Source organism: Vespa crabro, chromosome 13, assembly GCF_910589235.1.
Source record: "Vespa crabro chromosome 13, iyVesCrab1.2, whole genome shotgun sequence".
NCBI classification, from domain to species: domain Eukaryota; kingdom Metazoa; phylum Arthropoda; class Insecta; order Hymenoptera; family Vespidae; genus Vespa; species Vespa crabro.
In genome coordinates this window covers 2783682-2799032 of record NC_060967.1, presented here as the reverse complement: position 1 = coordinate 2799032, position 15351 = coordinate 2783682, and the positions used below count along the sequence as shown (strand labels likewise).

General features: G+C 27.4%; 1 protein-coding gene across 12 annotated transcripts in view; it reads left to right on the top strand.

The window, feature by feature from the left end:
• The window catches only part of LOC124428655 (metabotropic glutamate receptor 7-like), a 38335-nt gene that overhangs the window by 5093 nt on the left and 17891 nt on the right, over positions 1-15351 (top strand). For all 12 annotated transcript variants that reach the window (XM_046972950.1, XM_046972951.1, XM_046972952.1 and 9 more), the window contains 2 exons: positions 8149-8334; positions 9598-9831. In XM_046972950.1, the coding sequence (XP_046828906.1) occupies positions 8164-8334; positions 9598-9831 (405 nt within the window). In that variant the 5' untranslated portion in view covers positions 8149-8163. The remainder of the gene's footprint in view (positions 1-8148; positions 8335-9597; positions 9832-15351) is intronic.

Genomic DNA, 15351 nt, shown 5'->3' with positions numbered 1-15351 from the left:
TTATCTTAAAATTTAGATTTTATACAAATTACAAATTACAAATTACAAATTGTATTTACTTTAAAGTAAATACAATATTATAATATAGAGATTTAATATCTTTTTATTATTTTTTCTAAAATATTCTCTTTGGTTTTATGTGTGATTTTTAACATGAGGTAAACGAAGCCCCTGTCGGAGAATTCATCGAGATCTTCCACGTAGAAATGGTTGGGAGTCTTTTCGATAGGCAAAATTTCAATAAGCGACATCCAGACGAATCCCAGGCTCATTCCAATTTCGTCGAGTACGAATTCGAATCCCTCGTAGGATTTTACTACGAACGAATAACGCTTTCGAGAATCGATTTGGATTGGAATCTTCGATGATGTTCCTCTCGTATTTTTACTCCTATACACACTTTCATACATACACACACACACACACACACACATACAGGGTGAGCCAAAAGTTTTTAAATAGGCAAATCAATTATTCTAATGGGAAAATTAATTACTTTGTCTCGATTTTAAAACAATAATTTATTCGACTTGTAAAAAAAAAAAAAAAAAGAATTAAAAAATTATCTAGTAACTTTTCATACATCTAGAAAAAGAATCTAGGAAAATCGCATAAGATTTTTGGACCCATCTTGCATATATTACTATCTTCTTTTTATTTTCTTTTTTTCCTTTAAAATTTTTTTTTTATTTTTACATTTCGTAAATAAGAAAAATTTTTCGGATAGAGTCAAACTGAAAAAGACAAAAGGAGATGAAAAGGGAGAAGAAGATGTGAATTTAGAAGAAAGATAAAAGACAGAAGAGAAATCACATTTGTTCTCACATTTAGGATGTCAATCCGACAGAACTTTTTTCGTTCGACTCTTTTGTCCTTATCAAATGGTTCCTTTCTTCCTTTCGTGATCGTTCATCGTTATTCTTACCTTTACTTTAGCTTATCCTTACCTTTACTTTCTTGGTTAAACTCCGGTTGGAACATTTCAAACTGGTCGTCTCGACATCGGATTGACATGGGAAGGAAAGAAAAAAAAAAAAAAAAAAAAAAAAAAAAAAAAAAAAGAAGAAAAGAGAAAATAAAAATCTAACCAAATAGTCTCTTTTATTCAATATATTTTCAATTTGCGACGTATTGTGTTTTATTTTATTAAGAAATTCTAAAATAAAGTATTCAAGAATGTTTAAATAATATTATCGAAGAATTAAAGATCGAGATATAAAATAAATATCTAATATTTTTGTTAAAAATTAAAGAATAATAACAAAATAAATTTTTCGAATTGATTGTCACTTTGATAGTAGACTCGTGTCAATTAGACCAAACTCATTGGAGTATTACTGCCAAGAAAGTTTTTCTTTTCCTCTCTTTCTCTTTCTCTCTCTCTCTCTTTCTCTCTCTCTTTCCATTTGGTCCACATGGAATAAGATACGTGTATCCACTTTTCTCAGTTATTCCAGTGGGATGGTGTAAAAGAAAATACTCGAGGAAAAATGTCCCGACGAATGTCGATGAGAAATTTGTCGGAGATTATATGTCCTACTATTTTATCCTACTCTAGTCGATGGGTCTTTCACCTTTGACCTTTTTCGTTCTCGTCCTTCCAAGAGAAGAGATTATGGAGATCGTCTCTTGAAGTCACTGAAAAGAGAAAGAGAGAGAGAGAGAGAGAGAGAGAGTGAAAGAAAGAGATAAAAAGAGAGACCATAAGAGCAAACGAATGCGCATATTCGAGTATTTTTTTAGCCTCTTACGTTCATACCATCGTTCGTTCTCGTTTCTATTCCACTTTTTCTCTATTCTAAAACTTCCAAAGCACGACCAAAAATAATTGATTTTCGTATGGTGGATTTTTATATTTTAATTAGTTTTTCTTTTCTTTCCTTTCGACCGTATAAAGATGAAATTGGAGGAATAAGCATTTTGTAGAAGTAAAGGGTGAATAAAAATATCTTAGATAATTTTAAAATTCAACTTACTTTACTTCGAAACTGTTTATTAATCGATCTTATTTTCAAATTGTGAAATTACAAAGTCAACTGTAAGCACTGTTATAAGATCAAAAAGTTTCGTAAAAGAATAATTACTTTTTTTTAAATCAATTCGAGCCTTTAATTATATTATTTATACTTTTATATTGCAAGCATATATATTTTATATAAGATTTTTCTTAGATTTTATTAATTGAAATGAAAAATATAATTAAATAATATATAGTTAATCAAGGTTGTTAGAAATTTTCAATTAAAAATGATCTAATAGCAGCCGTTCGCATTTCATGACATAAGAACGGTGAAAAAAGAACGGTCGAGAGTGTCTAAAACGATAAATGGGAGAAACGAAAAAAAAACGACTCTTAAAAAGAGCTACCTACGTAGCTGCAAAGATTTTTCTTTTCTTGATGAAAGCCGAGCGAAGGAAAGATGGACGTGAGAAAGCATTATCGTTTATACGCGAACAAGCAACTATCACTGTGACGTTGCGTTTTTGTTAGAGATGTTTCTCTCGATTCAAAGGAACAGACCTTATCCAACCCCCCCCCCCGACCACTCCCTTCACAATCTTAAACATCTACTATGATACTTTACTAGTAAGATAGATTAGCATTTTCGAAGAGACGAAGTACCTACAAACTTGGAGAAATGAAAAGAAAGAAAAATAAAATGATTTACTTTACTTAAAGCTTTTCATATCGACGATCGTCTTTATAAATTTTATTTATTTGATTCATTCGATTCTTCTCTTTTTTTTTTTTTCCTTACGCTTGCACGCGCGAATTGGATTTCGATTAGAGGTTTATCAAAATTGTTTATGTTTCTTAAAAATATCTATATACACACACACACATATATATATATATATGTATATATATTCATATATTTCTAAATATATTAACATAATATTTTATATATATAGTATAAATTAAATTGTATAATATAAATATTTTGCCAGTTATATAATAATAAATTATAATGTAAATATAGCCTCACATAAAAACACAAATATGTGATAAGATTATTCATAAGTAATAAAAATTAATAGTCCAATACAGATATTATCAATAATATTTTATATATTTTATTTGTACAAAAATAGTCTGACAAGTATAATAAGATTAGATATGAATTAATATAAATAAATTTAAAATTATATCTTACTCTTTCTCTTCCTCTTGAATCGCGTGCGATTTCTGCTAGCTTTTTATTTTTTCTTAATTAGTTTTATCATTAATATTATTAATAAAAGAGAGTTCATGTTTTGAACAACATAATAAAATTGTTGTATCTATGTAAATAGGTGATCGATCATGTTTCTCGAAGGACGGATTGAGAGTCAACTGGGAATTTCCATTTCCGTTTTCCGTAGGAAACATTTCACCGTGAAGTAACGATCGCTAGATCGTTCATAAGCAATTTCCAAGTTGAAATTTCCTTCTCTCTCCATTTCTCTCGTACGTTCGTTATTTCTGCTTTTTCCTTTCCCTTTTTTCCACTTGGAATTCGATTAAAGAGAATTTTTTTACGTTTGTGCATTTTATAATAGATCCGAAATAATCATCGAAAAAAAGTTTAGCAGGGTAAATCGTGCCAATTTTTGTTGTTATTGTTTGCTAAACAACTCCCTTTCCATGAAACACCATTTTATGACATAACAGGAAATTTCTCTGCAATTCCATTCCATTCCATACCGTTTCATGTTGTACCATGTCCTGTCCTATCCTGAGAGTGACTCAACACAATTTTCATTGAAATGATTGAAAATCCTGTAGTTTCGAATTTCTTTTTTGCTAAGATAAGATAAGATAAATTAAGTTAGTAAGAATTTATTTACAAAAATTGTTTATAATAAATTGTTAATTAATTACTAACAATACATTGAGAATGTGAAAAGAATTCTGCCCTTTAAAATGATATTTATTTCAAGTCTTTAAGACTTTTACTTTCGAAGATATTCCCATATAAATGAAAAATTGTTTCTTCGTTAAATAAATAATTTGTTTATTAACAATTTATTAATTTATGTAATTTTATAAATCTTTGAATGCTTTTTGAATGTTTGTTTTTTTTTTTTTTTTTTTTTTTTTTTTGACAAAATAAGATCAATTTAATTCGTAAATATTTGTTTATAACAAATTGTTAATTAATTATTTACAATAAGTTGAAAAAATAGAGAAAATTTTGCCCTTTAAAATGATATTGGTTTCAATTCTCTATGACTTTTAATTTTGGAAATATTTCCATTTAAATAAAAAAGATTTATTACGTTGATACACTAACTTACATAATTTCATTCATATTAGAGTGATGACACCTTGACCTACATAAATTTCGAAAATTTACGTATCTTAGGTGATCGAATTACTACTACTGTATTATTATTACGAACAGCTGTACTATAAGAATTATGAATGGAAAGCTTTAAAAGGCGATATCTTCGAAACTAAAAGTCGTAGAGACTTGAAACATATTTTCAAGAGTAATATATTTTTTATTAATTTAAATAATGTAATAATATTGTTATAATAAAGTCGATTTTGTAAATAATTTCTGAAATAGAATTTTTTTTTTCTTCTTCTTTTTTATTATTCGTAATAAGTATATAATTACGATTAATTCTAATTTTAATTTTTATTATAATTATATAAATTTTATTTTATTTATTTATATAAAATTAAGGGATAAAAAAAGATCTATTAATAATCGCCATTGTACAAAATTTGAAACAAATTGTTATACAAGATATACATATACGATAAAAATTTCGAGATAAAAATTAAATCATAGAGAATTAAAAAAAAAAAAAATATATATATATATATATATATATATATATATATATATCTACAATATTCTCTTGTTCTTCCATCGACACTTTTATCACATCAACAAATTTACTTCTTCTTTCTCACTCTTTTCCTCTCGTCAGTATGACAAAGATAAGACTATGTCAGCGTATCGTTTTACGGATAATGGTCGATGCAAGGGTCAGCTTCTTGGTTTTAACCCATATCGACTTCGACGCTGTTAAGATGTGAAAAAAGAGAGTTCGGCTTACCTTACGTTTCTTGAAGAAAGAAAGAGAACTAAATAAAAAAAAAATACGAGAAAGAAAGATAGAGAAACTTCTATTCTTGTGTTAAAGTTGCAAGAAAATTCGTTGCACGCTCTTTCACTGTTACATTGGAAGTACAACATAATAGTATTTTCTACTTGGTGCAATTTTCTTCTCGACCTCGTTTTCTATTTTTTTTCTCTCTCTCTCTTCTTTTTTTTTTTTTTTTTTTTTAATTCTCTTTCATTTTTCTCACTTCTTTTATTTTTTATATTGCTAAACTATAGGAACTTAAGAATTTTTTTATAATCTGATATGAAAATGAGCCAACTAATATTTATGGATATTAATATTCGATTTCTTAGAAATAGAGTCATTAACACACACATACATATATATATATATATATATATGTATATTGTTTAAATTAATGATAAAAGTATATAATCTTTAAAATAAATTAAAAAAAAAAAAAAAAGATATTCAATTAATTCAAATTAATTAACCCAATTCGAAGATCTTAAGAAACTATTATCGATCTAGAACGATTCTTGTTCTTGTTAACACTAAAATTTATTATTCTACTTCTTGTAAGAAAAAAAGATAATAAAATAAGTTGAGAAGTAGTTGTACCGATAGTTATATCATTAAGAGGAGTAGAAAGAGACACACATAGAAAATTAGGGATGAGAAACATATGCAAGAACGAATTTTATTTTCAATATATATACATACATACGTACCTAACTTTAGTTTCTTTTAAAGAGGCACCTGCTAGAGATAGATATAAGGCTTACTTCTTAATTGGCCCAAATGATAATTATTCTACTTCTTCGCCTCTTTTTTCTTTTTCTTTTATCTTTGCCTTTTCCACTGTCGAAGATTCTAACAGCTCGTTCGAAAGTCACCGAAGAAATCCAATTAACGACCGAACGGAAAGTTGTGCCTCGAACAGATTGAATTTTAGCCAATAGGTGTAGTTCGCGATCTTTTTCTCTTTCTTCATCTTTAATATTTTCTCCATTTTTTTCCCTTCATTTTTCTTTTTCTGCATTTCTGAACCTTCCATAATTTTCAACACCTCCTAATTAGTTTTCATTTTATCTTCATTAAAATCATCGTTTTTATGTAGAATAAATTAGAGTATATCTCAAATATCTACACTATTTTTCACGATGTTATAACAATGTTTTATATTATCGTTGAATCTATTTTTTTTTTATATATGTATCTTTTTTTTTATATATGACGTTGTAATAATAATGATAAAAATATATTTAAAAAAAAAGGTACCAACTACTCTGAAAAAAATATCAAATTTTGATAATTACGATAGTAAAAAAGAAACAATTTAACAACTTAATTAAGATTATTATTCTTTTTGGATGGAAGAATTTTTTTCTTTTATATATATATATATATTTTTTTTTTCTTGTATCTCTGAAAATAAAGGTATTTGAGGCATTAAAGTTATCGCTGAGTCACTCTATAATAGGGAGCTTTTTAAGCGAACGTCATTTCCGGTTTGCCGAACTTGCAGAAAAGCTTTTCTGAAAATTCGTAATTCACGTCTATGTAAATTTCGACTTTACTCGATAGATCATTCGATCGATCAAAAAACGATCGATCGGTCGATTCATTCGTCCATCGCGAGAGAAACTTTGCACATGAAACGTTACGTTAATCGAGGGACTTGGCTTAAGGGACTCGATTAAAGGCACTGAAGCGACAAAGAGCAACCTAGTTATTCGCTCCTTTAATATCTCTTCCCGGTGAGTAATTAAAAGCACGGGATAGAGAAAAGTTTCGGAAAGTTTTTTATGCGAGCCAGCGGAAAAGCTCTTCATCGATATTTCCGTTGTTGTCGTCTTGTATACATGGATTTTCCAGGCTAAAAGAAGAATTCAGGGTGTTTTATTAAATTCCCATTTTTAACTTTTCAAAATTTCCTATATAGATATTTTCATCACAATAATAATGGAATTTTTTGTTAAAACTATTTGTATCTTTTACTTTTCTTTTTCTTTTTCCTTTTTTTCTTTGATATTACAAATTAAATTTCTAGGGGAAATTATTAAATCAAAAAAAAAAAAAAAAAAAAAAAAACGAAGAAATGAAAGTAACATTGGATTAACTAATAAATAGATATGTATAAATTACATATATACAATAATAAATTATAATATTTCTGATGTTTTACTTGAAATTATTTGCATTCTTATTCTTAAAGAATTTACTTTTCTTTTTCTCTTTCTCAATCAATGAACTTCTAAATGAACAAATATTTGAATATGTTCAATAATGATTGAATAAAAGTATAATAACATCAAAGTCGTACCTTTCACATATACATAATATAATCGATGATATAAAAGTAGTAGACGAAATGGCTGACTGAGTTGATTGTAACGTATCTTCTTCCTCGTTCGTGGCATAGTTATATCGAATTCCGATATCTTTTTTATTGAAACGAGAGCTTTAGCCGAGCACCGTTCATAGTATTTAATCATTAGACTTTATTCTTCCTTTGACATATTACCTACGCATATATGCATGTATATATAGGATAAAAGAACCAAAAGTTCCTAGATGATTTTAAAAATCAATTTACTCTTTTTTCGAGATTTTTAGAGGCTAATTTTTTCTTTTTTTTTTTTCAAATTATGAAACTACAAACTTAATTACAAGTCTAATAGATCTCGAAAAAAAAATAATTGATTTTTAATATCACTCTTCAGAACCTTAACTCATATAAGAGATTTTGACTCACTTTGACTCACGATATATATCGATAAAGCAAGTTCTTCTAGATTTTGATAAAAGCTCGAAACATGTTAAACATCCGTCTATGTTGTAAATATTCCAACGTATATATATATATATATATATATATATATATATATATATATATATATATATATATATATATATACGCACATACACACACTATAAACGACAATCATGTTATTAAAATGTCTGTTAATTTTATTATAGTATGTTAGATATGTTTCCGTATAATTTTATTCTCTTTATTACTGTGTGATGTATATATAGATTAAGAAAGAAAATAAAAGGGAATCTTGTTAATTGCATTTTCAGTGGAGCCAATCAAAGATGCTTAAAATGAGCCTGATGCAAAATAATCTACTATCATACATGATGATCCTCTACTTCCTTTTTGTGAGTGAGGCTTATCAGAGGAAGGATGGCAACAAGGATGGTTCGAAATTGATAAGGATTAATGGCGATATCATTCTTGGAGGAATTTTTCCAATGCACGAACAGGTATATTAGATAAAAATTTATTTCATTATCACTTATGTATATATGTACATATATAAAGTAAATGTTTCTTTCTTTTTTTCTGATATATTAAAAAATACGATATTAATGTTTTATATCATTGAATTTTTTTAAGCTATAATTCAATGATATTAGAAATATATGATTTTATTAAAAAAAAAAAAAAAAAAAAAAAAAAAAAAAAAAAAAAATGGAAATGAAATTTTCATTTAAAATTTGTTACTAATCGATCTCAAAAAAATGTGTTATTTTAATGAGCATATTTGCCATTTAAAAGATAATAATTTTTCTCTTCAATATTTTTATCCTATCTTAAAAAAACAATGAAAATACTTTAGTTATTAACATTGACTGACTCCACCTTATATAATTGAAATATCGTTATCGTATATATTTGAAATCGTTTTCGACGAGTTTCTCTACAAAGTTCAATAAACGATTTCGATAGAATCGATACGTTCAAGAGTACAATCGTATTTGCTGCTAGCTCACGCTTGTGTTAATTTACAATACGCTGTTATCAATAACCTATAGGAATGTTCTAGAAAGAGAGAGTAATAGAAATAGAAATAGAGAGAGAGAGAGAGAGAGAGAGAGAGAGAGAGAGAGAGAGAGAAAGTTTGCTATGCAGTTGATATCATGATAGAGAGATCGTATATCAGGAGAAAGAGAAAGACAATTGGAATGGTTTCTAACATCGATCTTTGTTCATTTTAACAAATCATTCTATTTATCTAGGTTGTGTTTTACTTTATCAACTAAGAGAGAGGATTTCGCTCTGGTTTAAAAAACTTTTGTTAGTTCTTCTCAACTCTTGACCATCTAGTACCCTTTTTCTCAAACTTTCTCTTCAAGTTTATTTCTTTTGAAGTATGTGCTTGCCACGTTAGTTTTTCTCATTTTCAAACAAACATCTTTTCCTTCTCGTTGGACGATGTTTTAATTTTCTTTTTTTTTTCTTTTGCAAATCACATTTATTACATTGATTTTCTTATTTGTTTTTTGATTGTATTGACTTTTTATTATTATTAAAATTATTATATTTTTTTTCTTTCTTCTTTTTTTTATAAATTCTTTAGAAAACGTGCGAACGTATGAGATGGAAATTTGTAGAAATTAAATAAACAGTAGTAAAGTGAGATAGATTTGTTTCAATGTTTTATTATTTTTTTATATTGTTATAAATTTTAAAAGAGGATTACTTTAATTTTTGCATTTACTAAAACATATTTACATTTGTTTCAGGTATGGGTAAGATCACGTGGTGCTGGTACAATCGGTGAATCACCTTGCGGTGCAGTAAAGGAAGAAAAAGGTGTGCAACGATTAGAAGCAATGTTATACGCATTAGACGAGATTAATGGTGATCAAGAGCTTCTACCAAACACTACATTGGGTGCATTGATATTAGATTCATGTAGCAGCGAGACGTATGCTCTTGATCAGAGTATGGAATTCATGAGATCTTATATGAACCAGGTAAATTGATTTTTTTATTTTCTAATTCCTTTTTAACTAAAGATTTTTTCATTTATTTTAAAAAAGATGTATTAAAAAGAAAAATAGAAAAGAAAAAGTATAATGTACAAAATAGGCCCAAAAATTTATAAGTGATTTCAAATATTAATTATGCTTTATGCTGGGGTTAATATTTTTTTTTTTTTATATGTATATATATATATATATATATTGTAAAGTTACAACATTGGTTTGTATAATTACCAAATTAATTACAAGTCTAAAAAGTCTCGATAAAAGATAATTGATTTTTAAAATCAACTATCTTTGACCTCAACCTGTATAATCAATAATATAATAGCTATTTGGAGAGTCGCTTTGAAGTAAAACTCTAGGAAGGATAATAGAAAAGGATCTAATACGCTTTGTTAGAATTATATCGAGCCATCGAGTTTCCCTCTCTCTCTCTTTTTCTCTCTCTTTCGTAATAGTGATTGTAGTTTACACGAACGAAGTAGAACGAACACACAAATGATCAGGATCAAGCACGATAAAAGTTTAGTAGACTAACCGTCGATCTCGATTGGATAAGCTTCTGGTATTTCGGTGAAATTTTCTCTTCGGAAGCCCCCAAAGGACTTTATGTATTCAACCATCTACCACAATACCTACCAACCAACCAACCAACCAACCAATTCTCAATTTCACGGGACACGAAGCAGAAGGCGTTACTCATCCTGATTGGTCGAACACCTCGAATGATCGAATTCCGCGTGCCATGAATTGATGTCTGTTTTCTTACTTGCACAACCCATATATATATATATATGTAATGAGATTTTTATCGAGAAAGGAAAATATAATTGTTTATATAGGTTTATTTCCTTTTTTTCTTTTTATTTTTTATCTTAATAGTATTAAAATATATATAGTATACAATATAATATCAATATAATAGTAATGATATGTCAGGGCAAACATCTGCGAAATTTTCTAAGTATAAAGTAATCTAATAAGAAAAAGTAGCAGTTTATTATCCCGTAAAGTTTGCATTGCATCAGCATGAAGTTGAGCTGGTCTTAGAAGGATGAGCTTGGTAATAAAGGAGAGTAAGCACAGTGCATGCTTGTAATGCTTGCGTTTAATTAGCTTCCTTGATAATACTATCTCGTTCTATCCTCCTTTCTCTCTCTCTCTCTCTCTCTCTCTCTTTGTATCTTCAAATAGATGCCAGCAACAGCAATGGCTGTTTCTATCTATGCGTTATGCATTTGAAACTTAAGGAAACTTGCTGTGACATTTGTCCTTTAGTGAATTCATTCAAACAAAAGCTTCCGACGAGAGAACTTCTAAAATATATTTTTTTCATTTCAAAATTCCTTTCTCTCTCTCTCTCTCTCTTATTTTCTTTTGCTTAAATTATCCCGATATTTCTATTCTGTTTACTTTGTCATTTTCGATGATCACAAGAGAATCGATATTATCGATAATTCGTCGAATCGAACCAAACCACAGGCATATTCTCGCACGAAATTGAAAATTTAATGATCACCCATCATCGGCCCGTTGGTTCCCCCCTCCCCCCCACATTGCATCCACCCTTGATTCCAATGACCTCCCCCCTCCTCGTCCCTTAGACTCTATTATTACAGTGTATATTTTTAATACGCATACTATCACAAATGTGCCATCGTTAATTTGTCGAGACTGGTCATCGAACATTCTAACTGGCTCATCTGCTAACTAAATGGTAAATGCACACAACGTTCGTAGCAATTTCATATGCTATATGGATTATTTGCTTTATGCGTGTATGAATTCTCATTGACCAGGTAACTCAAATTTGTCCGCTTTGATTTAAATGGTCTCTATGGAATATGTCAAATATGGATTGCATTTGAGAATTCCTAGGGGTTTCCTTTCATTTCGAGATATTAACTTGAGTATAGTATTTATGATAATTAAGGGAAATTATAATCGTTACTATATAGCTCCCTTCTTATTAGATTTATTATTATTACTATTATTATTATTATTATTATTATTGTTATTATTATTATTATTATTATTATTATTATTATTATTATTATTATTATTATTATTATTATTATTATTATTATTATTATTATTATTATTATTATTATTATTATTATTATTATTATTGTTATTGAAATAGAAAAAAATAATTATAAATATTTTTTTTATCAGCAATATTAGATAATAATAATATTATGAGAGTGCCAGTATAAATTGATATAGTTTTAATGATTACTATGATTATCAGTATATTAAATAATATTCTAATAATAATATTATTATTATTTATCTATATATATACATATATTATCTATATTATATATATATATATATATATATATATATATATATATATATATATATATATAGATAATATTAATGTAAATCAATATAATATAATAATATCATACTAGTATTTAATAATAACATACTATACTAATATCATACTATCATAGAATCAATATAATTCTTTATAATAATAATAATAATAATAATAATAATAATAATAATAATAATAATAATAATAATAATAATAACAATAATATGCTAATATATTATCAAAATATATTAATCATGAATTTCATATTTTATGTCTTTCTCGTAACTTTTATGTTAACTTTCATTATTTTTTTTTTTTTATTTTCATTAATACAGCTGAGTCGTCGAAATTTTCTTTTACATTATAAATTTTTTTCTTTCCTTTCTCTTTTTTTTTACTCTTCTTGTTGGAGAAAACTTTGTAATTTTATCTTTCTCTGGCAGATTATTCCTTCCTTTTTTTATTTTCCATTAAAGAACTACAGTGTAACATATCAGATTTATGCAAACTGGTTGAATATTTTTTGCAGAATACGTTATTAATTTCTTTCACATATTTTGTCGTTTTTCATTCTCTCCTATCTTCTACATCGTGCTTCCTGTTTCAAGGAAAACGATCGTGTTGCGTATTATCTCGTGAAGATTTACGAGGATTTAACGATCTCGTCTAAATCCGTAAAAATTTCATTTTGACATTATGAAGTTTCATAGTTTAACTTTTGCTTTTTTTCTTTTCGTCATTCAGATTAATGTTTTTACAAATTGAATTCAAAGATATTTATTTATTTATTTTTTTTTTTTTACTATCACTGAATTAGAACGTATTCCGAGTTTATTTTAAATTGAATATCACTTTTTTACAAGATTGTAGTGCATTCGAAATGGTAGATAGTTTTCCTTTCATCGTGTTTGTATGTATTAGAAGTGACTAAAACGAAAGAATTACGTCATTGTCAACATTGGTGACATGTCTCTGTCTCGCTACTTTCGTTCAAATCGATGCAAACGTATCGATAAAAGCATGTTTGTCTCTACAAACGTACGTAGTAGATAATAGATGGACGTGCACTTGTTTACTCGCTTGTGAAAAGTGTTCAAAGTTATCGAGTACCACAAAATTTTTATCAAACCTTTTTCACGATGATGAAAAGTAATCATGTATTAATGTATATGTATGTGTGTGTCTATATATATACAAATTAATTATTTGCAATGAATAATTTCTTCATTTCAATTATTATTATTATTATTATTATTGGCTTTGGAAATGAAATAAAATTTCAATTATTAGTACTATTCGTCACTGATAAAACTCGCCTAAATTTCAAATAGAATTTTCGTCAGGAATTTTCTCTCTATTATCTTTTTCTGTCTCTCTTTCTCTCTCTCTCTCTCTCTCTCTCTCTCTCTCTCTCTCTCTTTCTTTCATCTTATGTATTATTCAATGGATAAAAAGAAAAGAGAAAATCTTATTTCCATTGGATTGCCTCTAATTAAGCATTAGGTGGATGACGAATTAGAGTTGGCTTTTCGATCTGCTTGAAATTTCGATTTCGGAGTCTCTCGTTGAAGCCTTTTGTTATCAAACGTGATTTAATCACGTTTCTTTAAGATCGATAATAAATGTTTCCTAATGATTTTCTTTCTTTCCTTGTTTTTTTTGTTTTTTTTCCTATCTTCTCTCCACGACTTCAATTTTCGAGATCTATATACATATATATATATATATATATATATATATATATATATATATATATATATATATATCTTTGGTCCTATAAAAAATATTGAGGTCAAACACTGTTATTACAGTTCGGATATACGAGAAAAGAATTCTGGAAGTTTTTCGAACTATCGTTGGCATAAAAATTCTTATGTATTTTGTTCTACGTTATTCATCGAATAGTTATTTTTTTTTTTCTTTTTTTTTTTATTGAGAATGAATATTTTTAAAATAGTCGAAAGACGTGATTTAACATTAAAAAAGCAATTTGCTCGTATAAATATTAAATGTTAGAATTATATTGAATATAATTAGGTCACTCGAAATGAAAGGATCTCGTAGCTGCGTAATTATGAAGAATTCTTCTTGTTTGATTTATTGATCCGAGGAAAAGAGAAAAATAAGGATACTCGAGTTCGAAGGATAATTACAGCGAAACATACTGCGAAGTGTACTTCTCGCGAGAAAGACGGAAGCAAAACGCATTTTCCTTTCCACTTTTGCTCGTGTCAGAAGCAATTTCCTAGTGGAGCGCTTTGCTTCCTTCGCAAAAGTGCATGGCTATACCCCTTGAGCATCATAAGGGTCGAGTGTTGTAAGCTTTCAGCAACGACGACGAGACAACGACAATGACGACGACAAGTCCTCTTGGTTTTTTATCCGAGTCAAGAATTTTGTTAACCTCTTTCTTATTCTCCCAAAGTCTATTATTTTTATTCTATTATTTTATATTTTACAAATAGTCATTTTATATTTTACAAATGGTCACTTTTAAAAATTATTGTTATATAATATATACACATATAAACAAAAAGATTTTTTTTAGAGAAAATATTATATTTATTATATTGTTTCAAGAGAAAGAGAGAGAGAGAGAGAGAGAGAGAGAGAGATAGAGAGAAGAGTGTATGTATATGAATCAATTAATTAATAATCATATTTAATTATAGAGAAAAGATCATTGATTAAAAATATAATAATAAGATTGTGATAATTTTAATATTAATGCATAAATATTATTAATTATATTAAATTTCTAAAATTTGATATCTCTTTTTTTAATAATTAAAAATCGTTCTTGTATTTTTAAGTGGGATACATTCCTGTATATATTATATTATAATAAATCTTATAGCAATGTACGTAAACCTGATCCTATTATTTTTTTTATATGATCTTTTTTTCTTCATACATATGTAATACGCAAGAATGAATTATATAACTGTGATGTTTCGCCTGAATGATCGACAAAATCGATCGAGGAGAAACGGAGTGGAAAGATGATAACTTTTCCATCGGAAATGACTTCGAAGTTTTAATCCAAGTTACGTAAGTGTCATTCAAAGAAAATAAATCCTATACGTTGAATAAAAATGATTGATCATGGTCGTTTTTTCGAAAGATTTCATATTCTATTTTTAACCTTCTTTAGGATCTTGTTCATTATAATAAATAAATAGAAT